General features: G+C 46.9%; 1 protein-coding gene across 2 annotated transcripts in view; it reads right to left on the reverse strand.

The window, feature by feature from the left end:
• TBC1D25 (TBC1 domain family member 25) overlaps positions 1-21212 on the reverse strand; it is a 100886-nt gene that overhangs the window by 15894 nt on the left and 63780 nt on the right. For both annotated transcript variants that reach the window (XM_085629658.1, XM_085629659.1), the window contains 2 exons: positions 17614-17738; positions 2105-2293 (listed from right to left, as the gene is read on the reverse strand). In XM_085629658.1, coding sequence (XP_085485784.1) covers positions 2105-2293; positions 17614-17738 — 314 coding nt within the window. The remainder of the gene's footprint in view (positions 1-2104; positions 2294-17613; positions 17739-21212) is intronic.

The following is a 21212-nucleotide window of genomic DNA, read 5'->3' on the forward strand; positions in this document are numbered from 1 at the left end:
ATGATATTAGCACAAGCAACTCACCATAGTTCATGTAACGGGACACTCGACCTTATCCTTCTTCTTCCTTCGCAGCTACTATACATTTGTTTAATATGCACCAAACAGTTGATCTAGACTGCCACATTATTAATACGGTTGGAGTTAGTTCTCTGAGATTTATCTCACAATACGCAAGGTAATAGATTCTCGACTTTCAGAACCCCAATCCTTGGAATCTAAATAAGTAAATAAAATTTCCCCATGTATAATATTTACACACTGATTTTTGTACTTCTACAGGAATGGCCAAGACCATTGCTAATAATTCCAGCTACCCTTGCGTAACATTTTCCCCAGTGAATTACCATTTGAATAGGTATTTTATGCCTTTCTGCCTGCCTAAAACTGGTTTACTCTTGCACAGGGCTCCAATGAGGCGCTTGCACAGTTTCTCGATGGATCTCTATATATCGACTATTAGCTATCACAACTATCTACCACCTCCCCTCTTTCTCCTTTTTCTTTTTTTTCTCTTTTGATTTCTTATTCTCTCCTCACTCCTCCTATCGCTACAGACACATTAAAAGGTCTTTGTACTCTATTCACATTTTATTCTATGATCACACATTTTGGCGTTTCATTCTCCACTCTTGCATGTGTAGCTTTTTCAGGCAATTGTCTTTATGCACATTACTAGTTTCTTCAAGCGGGCCACAACTCACCGATCATGCTCTTAAAATATTCTTCGATCTGGATTTAAGAAAATATGTAAATACAAATCCTGCGGGCTTAAAAATCAAGTTTTTTGTTGTTTTGTGTCCCATGCAGTGTATACTGCGAAAGATTCCTGACGAAGGCTCAGTCGAAAGGCCTGTAGTGTCAACATACCACCAGCTTCTTTCCATCATTTAGCTACCCGCATTGTGCACTGTTTTTAAAAAGTAATGTTTCACCAATTGAAAAAGAGGGGAAAACGTATACTAGTGTATTATATGTGCAATCTTCAATGTATTTACTGTGATTTTGGACACCTGACAAAATTGTGAAAATTATTTTACTATTAAAAAAAAAAAAAATCTGACATTTCTATATACATTGATCTAAAGAGATGAAAAAAATCTTTAAAAAAAATGAATAAATAATTTGATAAATATGTTATGTTGTATGTTAAACATTTATGTAATTGTACTACTCCTGTTTTAGATTTTTGTTTGCCTGCATACATATATATGAAGTGATTTGCCTAAGTTTTTTCCCCCAGTTCATATTTTACTTGTTACAGGCAAGTTTATACAGGGCCCCCCCTACTTCCAAAGCTATTGTGCCCAATACAGTACCTTACCACACAGGTAGAAATACAATGTCCAACAGAACACATTACGCAAAAACATGACCAAACTACATAGCTGAGCGTCATTGCCTCACATCTATAATCACAAAAGTAGACAGGGGAGAGAAAACAGTGCACGTCCTCCCAGAGCTTCAAAGAAAAACACAAGTGCAGTGGCTACTGTAGTATATTATTCCTTCGTATTTTGGGTGGCTTTCCCTGACCAGAGACAAAGTTCTCTTAAAGATGAAAATCACTAGAGACCAATCATTTTGGAAGAGGAAGCCTCACACACAGGTCAATTTTCATCATATGCAACCTCTCCCCACCCTAGTAGGATCATACCACTAGGGCAGACTCAATTTCCTGAGGTAGAGGGAGTTCTTAGATAAGGGTTAGAGGAAAGAAAAGGCACAATTCTGCAAAAAAATCATAGAGATGGCTAGAGAACAGGGGTAATGCAGACAGATGGAAAAGTTCACACAGTGTCAATTGGCTTGTGGTGTGACCATACTACATCACTCTTTTTCATGTAGTAACCAGAATACATAGGGCTGGGGCAGCATAGAAAACCTGTAGTTGATATTCTTCTAAAAAATGACTGAGTTCAGATGCTACTGCAATGCTTCAGTCACATTACCCACATTTAGAAAGTTAAAAAAGATATGGGGACAAACAATACTGGTAGGAACACATGAACACCCACCACCCCCCTCCCAAAACGAGAGAGAAAGAAACAGAGTCTACCTTTAATCACTATGTCCTTTACCTGATATGAATTCTCAGTCTTACCTTGCGCAGTGATGGTTCAACGCCACCGTGGTATATTCTCAGGCGAAGCTCCTCTGGTCGGTTCAGCTGCCCTGCATGGTTCAGGTAAGTGTGAAACTCGGTATCACTAAGCGGAGGCTTGAAGGGCTTGATGTCTTCTCCATAGGACCAGCTCAGTGCCTGTTGAACTTTGGAGAGCGTGCGGCCCACCTGTAAAATAAAACAAGACTTACGGCATGACAGAAGAGAGTCACTTTTCAGAAGTATTCGTTTTCCATCATGGGCATCTTTAAAACCCTCTCCAACTTTTACGGTTGTGGAAAATACAGTCAGAATGCATTGGACAGTCACATACTGTTGTGAAGGCTAAAGCATTTTCATTTGAAAAAAATAGCTCTTCTAGAACCAAAGAACACCAAAAATACCCTTTAATAAACAAAAATATACACTTGCCTTTAAAACAGAACCTCTTCAAAAAATAACGGTCAAGAGGTCTGCGCTCTCAGGCGCCCATTTTATTTTCAATTTAGGAGCACACAAAAACAAGCTGTAGGAAATAACCTTTATTTTTTAAATTTGGCAGGATCAGAGTATAGTAAGTACATAATGCATAAAATATAAATTTTTAAAGTTACATTTGTGAACGAAGCATTAATATATTCATATTACAAAGACTGTCAATTTTCTCGCGTTAAGGGCTATAAAAAGCCTAATAGCAGTAGAACAATTTCACTACCCAAATCCCCCTCCCCCACCCTTAACCCCACAGATATATTTGAACCTTTTATTAGGACTAAGTATTTTGGTGTTTGTTAAAACGATGCAGGTCTACAATTTTCTGACCACATTGCATGATCTTCAGTAGGGTTTTGTCCTTCAAGTAAGCGTGCAACTTCCATTGTGAGAAAGACAAATGGTTTATGTATATAAATGGTGTGTCCAATCATGATCCGTTCTGGAATGAATTTAATTTCAGCCCCTCGGCCCTTGGATACTCGCTAATGGTCCCATAAAGGTCTTGGGATCAAACAAGGAGCTAACTTCTGAATTCTATCTGCAGTAGTTTAAGTACATCTTGGACAGGCTTGGTCCTTGCTCTTCCATGATTTACTTCTCTTAGCCGGCATTATGTAAAAGTCAAACATGTTATGGTAATGCTGTACCTGGTATTTGGGGATAGTAGGAATCATCAAGAACAAATTCAGCGGAGGAGGAGCCTAGCGCGCAACCAAGATGGCCGCGTAGGTGCGAGGCTCCCGAGGACCTCCGCAACCTCCCACGACTATCCTGAATTTATCCTGTCTCGGATGAGGGGAATGTGTTGGTGAGCCTGAGCTGAGGTGGCACCCGTTTCCCGTTGTCAAATCGGACCTCGGACACCGGAGTGAGCACCGATTGAAGTCTGCGGCCTTCTCCTCGCCAGACCCCGGATTTGCGCTGAGGGGTGACCCAGTGACAAAGTGAACAACAGCGGCGGGCCGGGCCTGGCGAGTCGCGCACCCCGCGCTTTCGCTTTCGCACCCCCTTGAAATCACTGCAGGGTTGGGTCGCGGGGCTCTTTGTGTTGGTGTGGTCTCGCTGGGAGACTTGGCCTGCCTGCCGGCTGTGACCCACACCGCCGATCGGGGGTGGCCCCCCCCGGAGCTTGTGGCCCTGATTGCCTGCCCTTCACGACGTGACTGGTGCGACCGGGAGACTAGTGGCCATGGCCACCATACAAGATGGAGACCGGGCAAAGACCAAGCCGACCCGGCGTGGCACCACCCATCAGGCCAACAGTATGGACCGCTATACTCTCCAGAAGGGATCTCCCGGCGGACCGCACAAATCCCCTGAGGACCCTCCTGATGCCCCGGACCTGCCCACGGATCTGACTCTGCGGGATGTCATGGGCGCCATTGCCGAGATGAAGGCCTCGGTAGGCCAGCGGTTCGACACACTGGCACAGAAGATCGACTCTGTCCTCGTGGATGTTGGCCTGGTGAGGGCCGATCTTTCCAAGACCAACGACAGAGTTGATTCTTTGGCCCACACCGCATCGGGCCTTACTACTGATATGGCGGCGCTACAAACAGAGGTGCGCCGGCTTAGTCAGGCGAGCGCGCTTATGGATCGGCGCCTGGAGGACTCCGAGAGTCGGGCCCGGAGAAACAACATTCGCATCATCGGAGTACCCGAGGGACGGGAGGAAGCGGCGGCGGACCTATTTGTGGAGGACCTGATCGCTACCCATCTCCAGCCACGGGGGCTGAGTAAATTCTTCGCGGTGGAGTGGGCACACAGAGTTCCCGGGGAAAGGCCGAAGGTCGGAGCCCCTCCGCGGCCCCTCATTGCCCGGATTTTCAACTTTCGGGACAGAGACGCTATCCTGCAAGCCTCCAGACTGTTGGGGCCGGTTAAGCTTGACAACATGGAGGTGAACTTTTATCCGGATTTCACCCCAGCGTTCCAGAAGCAGAGACTGAGCTTCCAAGGCGTCAAGCGCCGTCTTCGGGACTTGAACCTTAAATACGCAATGCTCTTCCCAGCCAAGCTGCGAGTGGAGGTAGAGGGTCGCACGCACTTTTTTGATCGCCCCGAAGCGGCCGGAGACTGGCTAGACACTCTGTCTGGGGATCGTGACCGGGGGGGCGGGGGGGGGTGGCGGGGGGAGACGGCACACTGGATCGGGACTGAGGGGGGTGATGTTGGGCTTCACTCTGGACAAAAATGTTGCCACTCTCGATTAAGCATCTGTCTGTATAATTTCCCCTCCTATGGAGGTTGTGTGGGGTCTCTTGGGGGCTCTCCCTCCTCCTCTAGGGGGCTTAGCTAGTTTTTATTATATATATGAGGCGACAGGCACACTGCACGTTGGGGGGCTGTTCGGGCTCATGCAGGGGTGCAGGGAGGGGGGAGTTTTGTTGGGGTGGGTGGGTAGGGATGGGGGGGGTGTTGTTCGTTTTCACCACAAGGCAAAAGTATCATTGTGCTAGCTCTATAGTGCTCTCGGGGGGACGAATGGTGGCTCTTGTCTATGATGGGGGGTAGGGAACTAACTCTGTTGTCCTGGAACGTGAATGGACTGGGGGACAGGATTAAACGTGGGGTGGTCCTGCAGTTCTTGAAGCGAATCTCGCCCGATGTAGTTTTTCTGCAGGAGACACACCTCATTGGCAACTCCTTCTGCGCCATGAATCGGCGTGGCTATCGCCTAGTGGCCCATTCGGGCTTTACGTCTGGCTCAAGGGGTGTGGGCATCATGGTTAAGAACTCGCTTCCGCTGGAGATTGATGAGGTGCTCCATGACGACAGGGGACGTTACGCGGTCTTGGTGGGAAGGATGGAGGGCAAAGTGGTGGTTTTTGTGTCAATATACGTCCCACCGGGGCTGCAGTCGACTACCTTTGCGGACCTGGGGCGCCTCCTCCTTGGCCTTCCGGGGGGGGATTCTGGTGGTGGGGGGGGATTTCAATGCGGTGGTTTCCGGGACTGTGGATAGTCACCCCCCTAGGGACCTCCCCCGGGCCCAAGCGTGGCTCTCTGGTCTATTGGACACTTTGGGATTGGTGGATTGCTGGCGTTTAAAACATCCCACGCAGTTACAGTATACCTTCCATTCGGGGGCCCATGGTAGTCTCTCACGACTAGATTATGTCCTGGTCCCGGCGGCCTATGTTGGGAGGGTGGGAGAGGTGCGCCATTTGGCACGGGGTATCTCGGACCATTCCCCGCTCCTGTTACACCTGGACCTTTTTCCGAGGGGTGAGGGTAGGGTGGTCCCGATCAATCCCTGGTACTTGCGCGACCCCACTATTCGCGCTGAATTGATTAAATCCCTCCAGCGCTACTTTGACGAGAATGTGGGGTCCGTGCCTTCGGCTGTCTCACTGTGGGAGGCATTCAAGACAGTACTACGAGGAGAGGCCCTGTCCCTCATTTCCCACACCCGGAGGCGCGAGCGGGAGGAAGTGACCCGGGTGGAAGCTGAGATAGCCGAGTTGGAGGGTAATCTAGAAAGTGGGGTGACGGATGCCGTATTGCATGTCCTCCAACTCAAGCAAGCGGCCTATAGGGCCCTCGTCACGGAGGCAGCCAGGGGCCTCAGTAGAGAGCAACAGGGGAGATTGTATGATGTGGGTGATAAGGCTGGTAAATTGATTGCGTGGCTGGACAAAAAGGAGAGAGCGAGTCGTGTAGTCGCGCTGATTGAGAATACAGACGGTGTGTGTGTTACTGAGCCGGAAGAAATTGTCTCCTGCTTCGCGGACTATTTCCGTGGGGTGTATTCCCCGGTGTCTTCCTGCTCTGAAGAGGATTCCCGTACCCTGCTCAGGGATATCACGCTGCCTTCCCTTTCGGAGGAGGACAGAGTGTCGTTAGACGCCGCCCCAACCTCCGACGAAATCGCCCTCGCCATACGTTCGATCGCTTCCGGCAAGGCCATGGGTCCTAATGGTCTCCCCATCGAGTTGTACAAATTGAGACCGGATACGCTGGCACCACATCTCCGATCGATGTTCCTGGAGGCCCATTCGGTGGGCTCCCTCCCGCTGGACCAGCGTCTGGCTACAATCGTGGTTATCCACAAGGAGGGGAGACCTCGGGACCGGGTTACATCCTATCGGCCCATTTCGCTACTGAATGCGGAGCCTAAAATTCTCGCCAAGGTCCTGGCCAATCGGCTGGTCGGCGTGGTGGGCGAACTGGTTCACCAGGATCAGTCCGGCTTTATTCCCCATCGTAACACAGCTCTTAACTTGCGGCGTTTGCATGGGGTGCTTGCACGTGTTCAGTACATACGGGAGCCGGCCATTTTGGCATCCCTGGACGCCACCATGGCGTTTGATACGCTTGAATGGCCATACATCTGGGCGATGCTTGCGAAGTTTGGCTTTGGCGCAGGGTTCATCAGTTGGGTCAAATTGCTGTATTCGGGCCCATTGGCGCAGGTGGTGGTGATGAACGGTAGAGTATCGGCTCCGTTCGAGCTGGGCCGGGGCACGCGGCAGGGCTGCCCCTTATCGCCGCTCCTTTTTGCGCTTGCCTTGGAGCCCCTGGCAGAGTGGCTGCGGTGGGAGCCTTCCATCCGTGGTCTCCGTTGGACCCCCGAGCATGAGGACCGCGTATCCCTATACGCTGATGACATCCTCTTGTACCTAGCTTCCCCACGTAACTCACTTATAGTACTGGTTGATGTTTTGCATTCATTTGGTCGTAACTCCGGCCTTGTCATCAACTGGGCTAAATCGTGCGTGTATGTTCTCTCTGGGGAGGCGCCCATTCTCCCGCGGGGCTGTCCGATCCAGATCGCCCCGCAGGGATTTCGGTACCTGGGTGTCTTCATTGCTCTGGACCCGGAGGCCCGGTATGATCGGAACTTGCTTCCCCCCCTCCAGCGCCTGAAGGAAGATGTCACGCGCTGGCGGCGCTTGCCGCTCTCGCCGCTCGGCCGGGCGGCATTGTTTAAGATGATGTCTCTGCCGCGCTTCCTCTACGCTTTGCAGAATACTATGGACCCCGTCCCAGCGCGCTACTTCCGTGAGGTAGAGAGTTTGCAGCGCCGCCTGTTCTGGGACGGGAGGCCGCGTATCGCCCTGGCGAAGCTGACGCTCCCATGGTATGATGGCGGGATAGCCCTCCCGGATATCAAACTATACTATTGGGCCTCCCAGCTGGCTGCGATTAATCACGGCCTGTATGGGCCCGCTTTAAACCCGGCATTCGAAATGGATAAGATGCTACTCCCGGGTGGGGACTATAATCGAGCGCTCTACTCCAGCACGCCCGACGCTCGGCTGACCGGCCCCACGCGTGTCATGGTGCGAGTGTGGCACGCGGCTAATGTGGCGATGGGGTGGAAGGATCGTCTGACCCGGGCGTCACCACTATACGCGTCCGAGCAGTTGGGCTCCCTGTGGACCTCGAAGGGCTTTGAGAAGTGGGACATGATAGGCATTAGCAAGGTGGGGGATCTCTGGACGAGGGGAGGATTTAAAACGTTCGAGATGCTGCAGACGGAATTCCACTTGCATGGCAGGGAGTACTTTCGGTATTTGCAGATCCGTCATGCACTGGGCTCCGTCTTCCCGGATGTTGCATCCATCCCGGAGTGTTCCCCCCTTGAGGATAGAGTGCTGGATGGACACGTTCCGGACAGCACGATCTCACTGATCTACAAAAAACTGATCAATGACCGCACGGGATTGCTGACTGCCCTTCGTGAGGCTTGGGTTGCCGATGGACTGGAGCTGGACGACGAGGACTGGACCCTTGCGGTGGCCTCCCCGAAAGAGGTGGCCATACCGGCCCGCCTTCGCTTCGTCCAGCTCAAGATACTCCACAGAGTCTACATGACGGGGCCGAGGCTTCTGCGTATGGGCTATGCTGTGGACTGGTTGTGTAAGCGTGGGTGTGGCGCTTTGGGGACCTTTCTGCATATATTGTGGGAATGCCCGGAGGTGGAGCGATTCTGGCGTGGTGTGCATGAGGTCCTGCGTGTGGTTACGCATGTTGTGCTGCTACCCGAAGCGAGGAGATGCCTGTTGAATGTGTGGGAACCTACCGACTACTCGGCGCCACAGACGTGGTGGGTGACTCTGGGATATATGGTGGCCAAGCGTGATATTGCTCAACTGTGGGGATCTCAGAGGTCCCCGACTGTCTCGGCCTGGAAGGAACATATGGATTGGTGCATGTTTCGGGAAAAGGTGGTGTATGCTGCGAGAGGTAAGCCTGGGACATGGGTGAAAGTCTGGGGCCCCTGGAACGCCTACCGTGGGGGAATCTGTACTCCACCGTTATTGCCTGATCCGTCGCCTGCCCCATCCCCGTAGCCGACCCATCTTCCCTGTTCCGGGCATTGAGTTTTACCCAGCCCTAATCCTGATCTCTTACCCTTCTTGATACTCCTATGGATTGGTAGGGCCCCCCTCTCAGGGGAGCACATGCTGCTATTTCTGATTGTAGATTGCCTTGTGGTTTTTGTTTTTTCTGGTTGTTATTTCAGTTTAAAATGAAACCGTACAGTGGGGTCCGGATGGTGTGGCTATCAACGCTGCTAACTCCTGTGCATCTTCCTTAGCCGCAACGCGCGCTCTACAATGTGTATCATATGCTCCTTTTGTTTACAAGCGGCCGGCCGGAAGGTTGTAGGCCCATCTTTGTATATTTTTTGAGTTTTTTAATAAACGGTTTAAAAAAAAAAAAAAGAACAAATTCAGCAATTCTAGTAGTTTTTCTGGCGTAATTTCACTTTGTAGCAAATGAGGCTGTTTGCCGGATTACATACTCAATTGATCTACAGATTCATTCATGAAAATAGAACAGCTTTTCAACCTTCAAGCACCCCTCCATTAATGTAGTGCAGATTTTGGGCAGCCGCTCAGGTGCCAAATTGTGATTTTGATCGTTCAGTACAGCCCTCATCTATAGGTCACAAAATAATTCCTTGGAGGGCATGTTAAATTCTTGATCGATCATCAAAAAAGATTTCAAGACTCCACCTGAAAGAAGCTGGTGTGTGAAATGAATATTTTTTTGAACAATTCTATGAATTGCCGTATGGTAAAGTATCTATACATTATTGGTACCTTCAAGTATTTCAGTATATCCTACAATTTTTGCGACAATCTTCAAGGCTCCTATATATAACATGTTTGGGGTGGTGCTTCAGATCAGAGAAGTGGAATAAAAGTAAGTTGGGTGGGTTGTGCACTATTGCCTTGATAAACATCGGAGTGTAAAGGGTTGTTCCTTGATTAGTTAAGTCAGTCTTCTGCAAAGGGCAACCCAGCGATAGAGAGCTGGGTATGACCCAACCTACTCCCCCGCCACAGGAGGGTTGCAAGAATCAGACCTTCTTCGCTTTTTTAGCCCTACAAAAGAGGTGATTAGTCCATCCAATCGTTTGACGAATGATAGTGGGACGACGTATATTAGAGTACGAGCAGCATTGGTGCTTTCCACGCCCAGCCTCTCGGAGATATCGCTTGTCATTCCCGGACTCTATAGAGATAAAATGGAGGTGTGAACACTCCCCTCTTCTCTTCCTGGCCGGAGCAGCAGGAGGTCCAGCAAATGCATAAATGGCACAAGGGGGCTGTTGCTCTGATTTAAGTTTGGAGAGTTTTATGAGCCCAGCAGAGTGAAATAAACAAGTTTGATGGTGTTACACATTGCAATGAGAGGGTGAGTATGTGGAATTACCGCCAGAGCTGCTAACTTTGGAACTGGGAAAAACATGTTCTAGTCTCGATGCTCAGGTAAAGTGCTCCAGTACTTTCCGTGTTTGCTACATAAAACTGCAAACAAAAAAATTAAACTTTCAGGAACTCTCTCAGTTCAGTCGAAAAACTCACTTTTAATAAATCCTTCGCATATAATCGAATGTACTAAGGTCAGGTACACTGGAATTATGCTGCAAGAGAGCATCAAATTATGCAGCAGGTTTGACTAAATTGTGCGGCAAGAAAAGGCAAATTATGCTGCATGTTTTTTCATTGCATTACTTCATTGTTTTCTCGTTTTTTACTCTGTGCACAGATTTCACCTCATTACTACCAGTTTAACAACCAAATGCAGAAATAAGCCACTGAAAGTTGGCAAATTAACGTTAGTGAAGGACCTTCCATTGCATGTGAACAAATGTAGCCTCATTTGACTCATGTGGCTCTGGGCAATAGCTTGCTTAATCTTCCCGACGGCCCGCAGCGCCGGGACACCACTACGGAGGTAGCTGTGCGCTTTACAAATACTGGTATTTATTTATAGTAACTCTCTTTTTCACCTAGAAACTTCTTTTGTTGTGAAAATCTGCAGATGATGCAACAGACTATGTATTATGTGGCAAGTACGGCAAATCTATGATTATGAGACAAAAGCCATGGCCACAGAATCTAATAATTCCAATGGCCCTGACTTAAGTGAAACGGTCCAAGTTTACATTTTTGCATTTCGAAAACACCGTGCCATATTCTTAATTGGTCGGTGCTGCAGGATTGACATGTCATATTTTCAAAGCTCGGCTTGTGCACGGGCTCTTAACAGCTAGAGCTAACCCTTGGCTCAGTTGTCCATGTTAAATTGTTGGCTTGCCAACCTGTACTTTGCTCCATAGCGAGTCACTGGAATTATGCAGCAGGAGAGGACCAAATTATACATCAGGTTTGAATTATACGGCAAGAAAAAGAATATGCAGCTCAATGCGGCACATTATGTGATCGGTATTACTATATTATTTTGGCATTTTCACACATGCTAACACTGTCTGGACAAATGTTGCACCTCATTTGTACCAATTTAACACGCAAATACAACAATTGGCAGCAGAAAGGTGAACAGTTAACCTTTGCTAAGGGTCTTCCACTTTGCAGCAATACAGGTAGTCACTTTTTTTTTAAACTTTGGATCCATTCGAGCTAGAATTATTTTTTGTTTAAAATCTGCCGATTATACAATAGATAACAGATTATGTGGCAAGTCAATGGCTACGCAGAAAAGGCCACAGCCATGCACCTGACCTTAGTACAAGGGTGCGAGGGTTTTTTCAAGCATAGGCTTTGTACTTGAAGGAGATTCTTCTAGTATTTAAAATAACCTTTAAGACTTGCCCTACTGTATGTGTGCAGTACAGTGCAAAACATACTAAGTTTGAAAAATATGGCTCCATTGTTATTAACTGCCTCAAGAAGACATTTTGGCTCACATCCCATTCTGTAAAGGTTAGTAGATGAGGATTTACCTCAAAATCTATGGATGGTTGCATGAGAATGCCCATGTACAAACCATGGCACACTCCCTTGATGTAAAGAGGCGCAAGGAAGGGCATATTGCTACTTTGCGTTAGTGCGGGCAACTTTCCCACACAAATCATGATTTGTGTTGGAAAGTAAAACCCACCACGACACTGTGTGCTGGGTTTGCATAACTTTTGTGATGCAAGCTCAGTGCAAAGTGTTAGTAAATTTAGACCAGAATCTCTAAACAGGAACTTGGCAATATTAGGACGTTTTATGTTCTTGCTGCAAGCTAATGTAAGGCATATCACATGTTACTGTACTGAGTAAAATCAGAAAGCAATGGTGGTCGCTTCCTCTGGGAGAGGATGGGAAGAATCATTCAAACAGAGAATGAAACTGGTCCCAGGCAGGCACTGGTGAAACTCAAAACAGAGGATACAACGGAGCAGAGGCCAAACATTCATTCAGTGGGTTGTGCAGAAACTGGTCATATGGTAGAAAAGAGGACAAGGAGACGGGGGCGGAAGTTGATGAATGAGGGGAAAAGGCAGCAGAAATTAAGAAAAACGTAAGGGTGAGAATAAACATAGGTGGTTGGTTGAGGTTGGAAAAAGGAGGTCAACTGTGGAGGCGAGATATTAAGGAAGAAAAGAATGGAGGGGTGTGATTGGGATATGAAGTAGAGAGTACAGGAAGATGAGGGAGCGCTAAAAAATAAACAAGGAGATAGTAAAGACAGAATGGAAAGAAAGATTTGAAAATAGAGAAAGGCTAAATATGGGGATTGGAAAGAAAGTTAAGATAATGGATAGGAGAGAAAAAGAGAAAAAGAGAAAGAAGGTGAGAAACGAAGGTTTGGGAGTGTGAGGGAGAGGAGAAATACGAGCAGAGGAAAATGGAGGCATATATGGAACATACGGAGAAAATAAGCTATGAAAGTGAGATATAAAAAGGATCAAGTGAGTAAGCAGAACAGGGAGCAAAAGAAAGGGGAGTTAAATGTAGAAAAGGAAAAAAAGTAGGGAAGGAAAAATGGAAGAAACGAACAATAAAACATCTAAAAGGGGATAGGTTGACCAAGAGGTGCCAAACAGAGGTCAAAGACAAGAGGAGGAATGAGGTGGGTGAGAGGGAAGCATATTCAAGATATAGATTTCACAGAGTAAAGACGGAACAATAGAGAACAGGGAGATTAGAGGAAGTCTGTGGAAGAAGGGGAGGATGTAGACAAGAGAGAGTAGACATGATGAGGGAGAAGTGGGGTAGAGCAGAAATAGAGAAAGAAAAGTGGGGAGGGTAAGATGGAGCAAGGGGAGAAGAAACCTAAAAAAAAGGGAAGAAGGAGATAAGGACACGTGAGAGAGGCTGAGTGGTAGTGGACACAGATAAAAAAAAAAATTGCAAGGAGGAGATAAGAACAGCATGGAGATAGCAAATAGACAAATTATAGGTAGACCGATTAGGGAACAAGATGCAGTGCGCCCCCCTCCCCAAATTGGCCAGGGGTGCAAGGAGCCCACTGTGCCCCTGTAATGGGTGTCTTAATATCAACCCAGATGTAAGGGGGGGCATTTTTTTCTTGTTTGCATTAGGGCCCTAGGCACCCTTACTAAGCCACTGATTTTGGTAGCTTGCACACCACACATGCTTGCATATTAAGTTGTTGCTTGTCTTCAGTGCACGCAGCCTTAGCTGCAGTGCACAGAGCACCTTTATTGCCGCACACAGAAGAAAATAAATTAGAGGGAACACTGATCATGAGCGATATGAATAGATATAATATTCTGGAAACAATAACCCTTTTTATAACATTAGCTCTGCCCAACATTGAGACTGGAAGACTCACTTTTGTAGCATCCAGGGTATTTCCTAGGGATAGGATTGTGGTTTACTTCCTGGAGCCCTTGGTAATTACCATTGAGTCTAGCTCCTAAATATTTCATACTAGAGACAGTATCTAAAATTCGTTTCGGAGATACCCACACAAATGCTCTGTCTTTTCCCGGATAAAGTTTGCACCCTGAGAGGCGACTGAATACTGCAGCCATCTGATAAATTGTTGCTAGTGTTTGCCAGAGACTGGGTGTTGTTAATAGGACACTGACAAACCATTACTTTGATTTCATACTTTGGTAATATGATTGCTTCAATATCTGAATGTTCAATGAGCATCTGGATGAAGGGGTTTCATGCATACTGCATAAAAGCAGGTCAAAGCTGGGCATACTGGCAGGTGTCCTTGGTCATCAGAAAATTGTTAGAATCCAACCCATAAACAGAGCGGGTTGGTTGGTCGGATACAAATTGTCTGTACTGCCTTGATTAGAAACAGCTGGCAACCTGTAAGGTAATTAGATCAAGGGGATGGTGTGTCGTCTTCTCGGCTCAGGTTGGTATGTGTGGTTGTATCACTGCTGGGAGGCAAAAGTGTCTTGGAAAGGGGAAACCAATTCAGCCACTTTATAGCCGTGTCTGGTTGCAATAATCCAAGAGTAAATGTTATAAATCGTTGCACAATAAAGATAGGGGCCGATCTGAGCCTAAAAGCTAAGGTAGCTTGTCTTGCTTAAAAAAGTTCATTATACGGGCAGGTCTCCATTATGTTTGTAGAGATCTGCCTCGCCAAATTGCTTGGATCAATTGGAAGAAAATGGGTACAATCAAAAGCATTGCGATCTGATAAATTTGAGAGTATAGAATCAGTGGTAGGTACTTTGCCCATACATTTGTCTTGAAAAGATCCTGAAGGATAACAAGTCTAACCAGCTTAGCATGGTCTGTGGTGAAAGGTGAGGAAGCTTCCAAAGATTTAGAAATCTCAAAAAGTCACCAAAGTACCTCAGGGCCTTTGGACTGGGTCTATTTGACCCGCAGGCCCCAGGGTCTTTGGACGGTTTGAGAATCAGAGAGATGGATGCCTCCATCATCAAGTTTGTCAGTGTGCCAGACTCCATAATAAATGAATTAAAAAACTAAAGGTTAAAAGAGGGGCTAACTCTTGACAGAAGGTTTTATCAAATTTAGCGGTGAAATTATCTGGCCCTGGTGTTTTTGAAAATTTGAGGCAAGCGATAGCTACAATCACCTCCTCTATACCTACTGGTTGGTCTAGCTGGGACGCAAGCTCTGGCGGTAAGAGTGTCAAGGGAACCCCCTAGAAATAAGTAGTTGGGTCTCCTTTGGGACCATCCAAGTCGGAGTACAGAGGGCTATAAAAATCTTTGAAGGTCGCGACTATTTCTGCGTCCGTGTGGACCTCTTTACCCCGAGACGTTCGAACAGAGCTCACAGAGCCGGAGAGGATTTTGCTGCGGAGCCTATGAGGCAGCATGCATTCACAGCGGTTGATGCTCAAGCAAAATGTATGCTTGGGACGCAAAAAAGAGTGTACTTCACCCCATCGAGGTCAAGGAGCCTCACGAGGAACTTTTTTCTCTCTAGTTCTCGCCAGACCCTGGGGGAGCCTGTATGTTTATGGATCGACTCTAGCTCAGAGACCGCCTGTTCTAGTTACTGGCGCTTCCAGACAGGGACTTAAGGGTTGGCCGGATCTGAAAGAATTTCCCTTGTGCCAGCCCTAGTCTCCATAAAGTGTACCCAGAAACTTAGCAAATGGCACACCACTGTCACAAGTAAATGTTCAGTGACTCCCTGTCAGGTTGGCATCAAACTCTGTGGGGGGGGGAACGTCGCCCCCAAGAACTGGTTTGAAGTGACCACAGAGGACAGCTCATTAGCGTGGCCACACCTCTGGGTTTATACACAGGCTCTGCATAAAGGGAGAAACATTTTTTCATCTTGGATTTTGGAAGAGAGGGGCACTGTGGGATTATCTGCAATATGTCACACAGGATCTGCTGAAAAGGGGATTGGGTTACCCTTGTGAACTTTCACCACATCAGTGAAGGGCCAGGTGCAAACACTAACTAGTGCAAAGCATAAATGTGGCTTCTTAAAGCACCCTCCTCAGAACACTTTCTGTAGCTGCAGAAGAACGGTAGAGGACTGGACCTGCTGCCTGTGACATGAGAGGAGCCCTGAAGGGGTTGACCTGCCCATGTCAAAGAGGTGGCATCCAAGAGTCAGTTGGCTGACCTCCTGTATGGCTACAGAGCTACACAATAAGCTGTAAGAGGCCTTTTTTTGAGATTCCAAGTTAAACCAGTACCTACTGGTACCGAACTGGACACTGCTGGTGGCCTCTGCTGGAGTGACACTTGACTCCCACCACAAAGTACTGTTACGGAGGTCCTGGGACCCTTGCTTGTATCCAACTGGACTTTTCCTACTAACCTGAAAACATGGGGCTTAAAACGTTTAGGACTTCCAGACCGCCAAAGAACTGAGACACACCACCCAAACCTATCCATCCCAAGGTACAACCTTGCTGGACTAAGAAATCAGGTTTTTCCCTGCTCTGAGCAGCTCTACAGCAGCAAAACAGGTTCTGCTGAACCTAAAGCCACAGAAACCGAGCTTGCACCTACATGTGAAGATACCCTTTCCCTCCTTGTTTGCAGAAGCAATACATGGTTGAAAAAAAGAGACCACCAGAAAACATCTTATTCATTTGCATACGATATTGTACAAAGGCTGCATTGAGCAGATCCTTGATCTAGTAGAGCTCAACTGATTACTAGATACCCCTGGATGACTCTTCCCTTATAACTCCAATAAAAAGGTAATGCTACGTAATCCTATAACTTAATGTGCTGAGATGGAGTATTCCACTCAGCTAATTTCCCTCCCACAAGCAAACGCTGGGTATGTTAAAACTACACCTTCCACCCAGTCTAACTCTTCAGTATATTGTTTATACCTCAACCATTCCGGAATTTCGGAACCTTGTTAGGCAATCAGAAACTGCCCACTCCTAAAATCACACCAGAGGACACCCAATTAAAGTACAGTTTGGAAACGGAGACTGTTGTATTCAGTGTTCTTGGAGTGATGCCACAGTGCTGTCTGAACCTTTAGGGACAATGGAGAGTTCTAGCATGTGCTATTTACTGTGTATCCCAAAACAAATGCAGTTAAAAAGCTGTATGAAATCATGACCGAGAAACAAAAAGAATAGGTAACATCCAAGCATGGATGAAGACCAGTAACAGGACAGTGAATGGCTTAAAAAGTGCATCCCATTGGCCAAAAGGATACAGTTCAAGGTCCTGTAAATTATATATGGCTCCTTCTCAAATATCTGCTCCAGTCTACCTTACGCTATGCACTATGCGCTCTGCCCCACTCCTGTCGACCAAAAACAGCGCCCCCCCCCCCCTTGTAAGATTAAAAGACTAGGTTAAATTTGGAGGAAAATGGACTATACAAGTTGCCAGTGTAAGGAAAAGTTTGCATTTACTACTAAGGGCACTCAGACGTCATGGACTGTTTAAAAAATGGGATTGCTTTGGCCACACTGAGCTGTAAACATGAACATATTACTATTGGGCAATGGATTTACAACATAAATATCAAGTATTTACTCTCACCCTCTGAAGCACCCTGGTGCAAGCCTCTTTAGGCTTAAAAGTCAACCTTCCTAGCGACTGGAAGAAATCTGGTCTGGAGCTTGCAGTTTCATCTGGATGAAAACCCGTTGTGTGGAATTTGATTGGAAAATATCATAAATCTCACATGATTGTTGTTCCTTCCTTTCCTAACTGAAGCAAGGCATGACCTTTTTACAAGGTCTAGTTATGACACTCAGGAACACCCTCTGGACACTATTCAGCATGAATTTTCAACTGGGACGATTAAGTAGGAAATATTTGCATTTGCTGGAAAATTTGACAGCCGTGCCCCAGCTCCCACCTGTGAAATGATTGACTGAGTGAAGGGAAGTGCTGCAGCTGCCAGAGAGCGCCTCTCCACTGACAGCAGGTCTGTTCCGATGACATCCTTAGGGCTGATGATATCCCAGTCTTCCAACAGAGGGCCTGTGGGCGAAAATGACATGTCAGCAACCAGGTCAATCCTGCCATAACCAAATAGTGAAGAAAATAAACGTAGAAATGTTCTTTCTTCTCTGTAAAGTACCCTGTCTGAACAAAACTAGAGTATGAATCTCTAATTGAGAACCAGCTCATTGTTAAAGACCAACCATCAACAGTCTACTAGCATACTAGATAACACAAAGTCTGAAATGTATAAAAAGAACTCTAGCACTAGTTTAAAAAGCCAATTGGTCTCTTTCTGATTAAATATTTCATTTAAAGCCTTCTAAAAGATGTACACAGCGCCATCATAAGCACAAGTTTCAAGTTTATTGTTCTAGTGTTAAGTCTTCTTAAAACCATACATTGTATGTTAAATATAAAACATGTGAAAAATATTCATAAAACCTTTTGTGCACTTATATTACAAAATTTGTTTAAAATAGAAAAATAAAAAATATATAAATGTATGACAAAATTCATAGTGTCATCTCTTTAAAATCCATAATATGCTTCACATATCTCTCATGAGACTGAACATTGGCAAACAAAGTTTCTTTACAGTTGAAATAGGATACAAAGATTCCTTTTTTCAAGGCATACAACTGTACAAATGGTACAAACTCAATTGGTGAAAATGTCTTTACGTTATTATATAACTTTACACCCTTCTTTTTCAGAACAAAAATAGCTACATACTGTTTACATTATTATTATTTCTGAGTTTGTAGAGCGCCTGGTTACACTATACAGTGTGTCCCCGCGCTATCAAGGATTGTAGCAGCACCTACTCGGCAAAACCAAGGGAGCAGATGATTAGCCTTTGGGGAAGAGAAACGTCTTCAGCTCTTTCCGAAAAATCAGTTCTGATGTTTCTGTCCGTAGTCGGGGGGGAAGGGTGTTCCATCTGCGGGCAGCTAAGGAGCGGAACGACCTCCCACCCATCCTGGCTCTCTTGATTCTAGGAATCGATAGGAATCCACCTCCAAGGGAGCGCAGCTGCCGAGCAGGAATATAAGGAAGGAGCAGGCTGCGCAAGAAGCCCGGGCATTTCCCCTGAATTATTCTGTGGGCAACGCATAGGGCCTTGAAATCAACACGTTCCTTAATAGGAAGCCAGTGTAATTTCTCCAGGGATTTTTTCGAGGAAGCTCTTCTTGGTAACCGAAGTACCAAGCGAGCGGCGGCATTTTGGATAGTCTGGAGTCTTCGATGACAGCTTGCATTTGCTCCCAAATAGAGAACATTCCCATAGTCCAACCTAGAGGTGACTAGGGCATGTACCAAAGTTTTCCTAGCAGATTCCGGGAGCAGGTCAAGCGTCTCTCAGTTTGCGAAGGATAGCAAAGCAGATGCCAGAGACACACCGGGATTGGTAGTCAAAAGTCAGGTTTGAGTCAATCCAAAAGCCTAAATTTTTCACCTGATCCCTTGGAATCGGCAGAGGTCCCAAGGCCTGCGGCCACCAGGCCGAGGTCCAAACTGAGGGAGATCTGCCGACGATAAGTACCTCTGTCTTGTCACCGTTCAGGCGGAGGCAGTTACTAGCCATCCAGGCTGAAAGGTCTTGGAGACAGGATGTGAATTTACTAGCAGCCTGCTCAGCTGGCTGGGTCAGGGCAACAACCAGCTGAGTGTCATCGGCATATGTTACTACCTCAACCCCATACTGCTCAGCAATAAGCGCCACAGGTGTAACGTATAAATTGAATAGGGTGGGGCTGAGGCTAGAACCTTGAGGGACTCCCTGCCTAAGATCAAAAACATCTGATCTGTTGCCCCCTTGCTCCACATAGAAGCTGCGGTCAGTCAGAAATGATTCTAGCCATAGCCACGCTTTTCCCGTCACTCCCCCTCTCTTCAAACACTGTAGCAAGGTGTGGTGTGCTACAGTGTCGAAGGCAGCACTGAGATCGAGAAGTATCAGTGCTGCTACTTGCCCTTCGTCCACATGCTTCCTCAGCACCTCTGTAGAGAAAAGTAGGGCTGACTCCGTGGAGTGGTGAGCGCGAAAGCCAGACTGGCAAGTGTGGAAAAGGCTGTTCGCCTCTATGAGTGCTGCGAGTTGTTGGTTGGCCAATTTTTCGGCAAGTTTGGAAAAGAAGGGTAAGAGGGAAATAGGGCGTAGGTTGTTAAGCTGAGTGGCACTCACTTGAGTTTTTTTTTTTTAGGGGTAGCACGACTGCTTGTTTCCATCCAGGCGGAACCTTGCCTGAGTCAAAGGATAGAGAAAGTATGTGTCTGATATAGGGGGCTAAGAAGCTCATAGAACTAGCTAATATTCTGGCCGGTGCGGGATCCCTCGGGGAGCCTGATTTAATTCCCCTCGCTACTGTTGTCAAAAGTTCCTCCTCAGGAACAAGGAACTGGCTGATACAGCCTTCCTTCTCATCCCCCCTTCTGACTTCCTGGTGGGGGGGGGGGGCGGGGGGGGCGGGGGGGGAGCCTATTGGAGCCAGTTCTGGCATCGCAAGGAAAAGTGGAATAGATGTCCAACACCTTTTTTTGGAAGAACTCAGCGATTTTGTTGCAGGTTTGCGCAGAGGCGCCCGCCAATTCATCTAGGGAGGCTAATGTTGAGATCTCTTTATAGATCATAAATAGCTCCTTAGTGGAGCAGTTAGCCCTGTCAATACAATCGGTGTAGAATGTTGCCTTGGTTTTCCTAATCAAGGCATGATAGTTCTTAAGGCAGACTTTATACCGCGTTCCTGCTTCTACAAGATAGGCCTTTCTCCAGGCTCGTTCTGCCCGTTTACAGGCAGCCTTGGCTTCTTTTAGTTCCGCATTAAACCATGGTGCTGATTTGGTTGATCGCACCGGGCCCTTGTTAGACCAGGGAGCTGCTAAATTCAGAGCCAATGTAATATGTGCATCTAAGTTTTCGCAAGCCTCATTGAGGGTAGTGCCCAACTCAGTGGGGGGGCCTTCCTGGATAAAGCTGTCCCTGAACATATTATAAGAGAATTTAGCCCATTTTTTTTGTCTTCTCTTGATGCAAGTGGTTTGGCTCCGATTATTATAATCCTTCAGATGGAAGGAAAAAGGGACAAGGTAGTGATCTGTCCATATCAGAGGTATGGGGGGTTCCTGCTTAATATTATCCCAGTTGCAGAAAATGGGATCCAGCTGATGCCCTAGACGATGTGTGGGAAGGGTGGAGCATAGTTGTAACTGCATAGTATGTAACTCTTGTCGCATTTCTTGTGCTGCTGTATTGTTGACGTCTTCCAAATGAAGATTGAAATCACCTAGCAAGAGATATTTATTAAAGCGCATGGCTGAGGAGATGGTGTCATGTATCAAACTATCAGTGAAGACCTTGCTGGCACCAGGAGGTCTGTACACTAATAGGCCTTTAATAACCGTGTTAGTGTCAATCAAAATGGAGAAAGCTCCTGTTTCACTGTCTGCAACATTGGCGGACTCTAGGGTGCATGTAACACTCTCCCTATAAATTATTGCAATACCCCCACC

The sequence above is a fragment of the Triturus cristatus genome, chromosome 10 (genome assembly GCF_964204655.1).
Source record: "Triturus cristatus chromosome 10, aTriCri1.1, whole genome shotgun sequence".
NCBI classification, from domain to species: domain Eukaryota; kingdom Metazoa; phylum Chordata; class Amphibia; order Caudata; family Salamandridae; genus Triturus; species Triturus cristatus.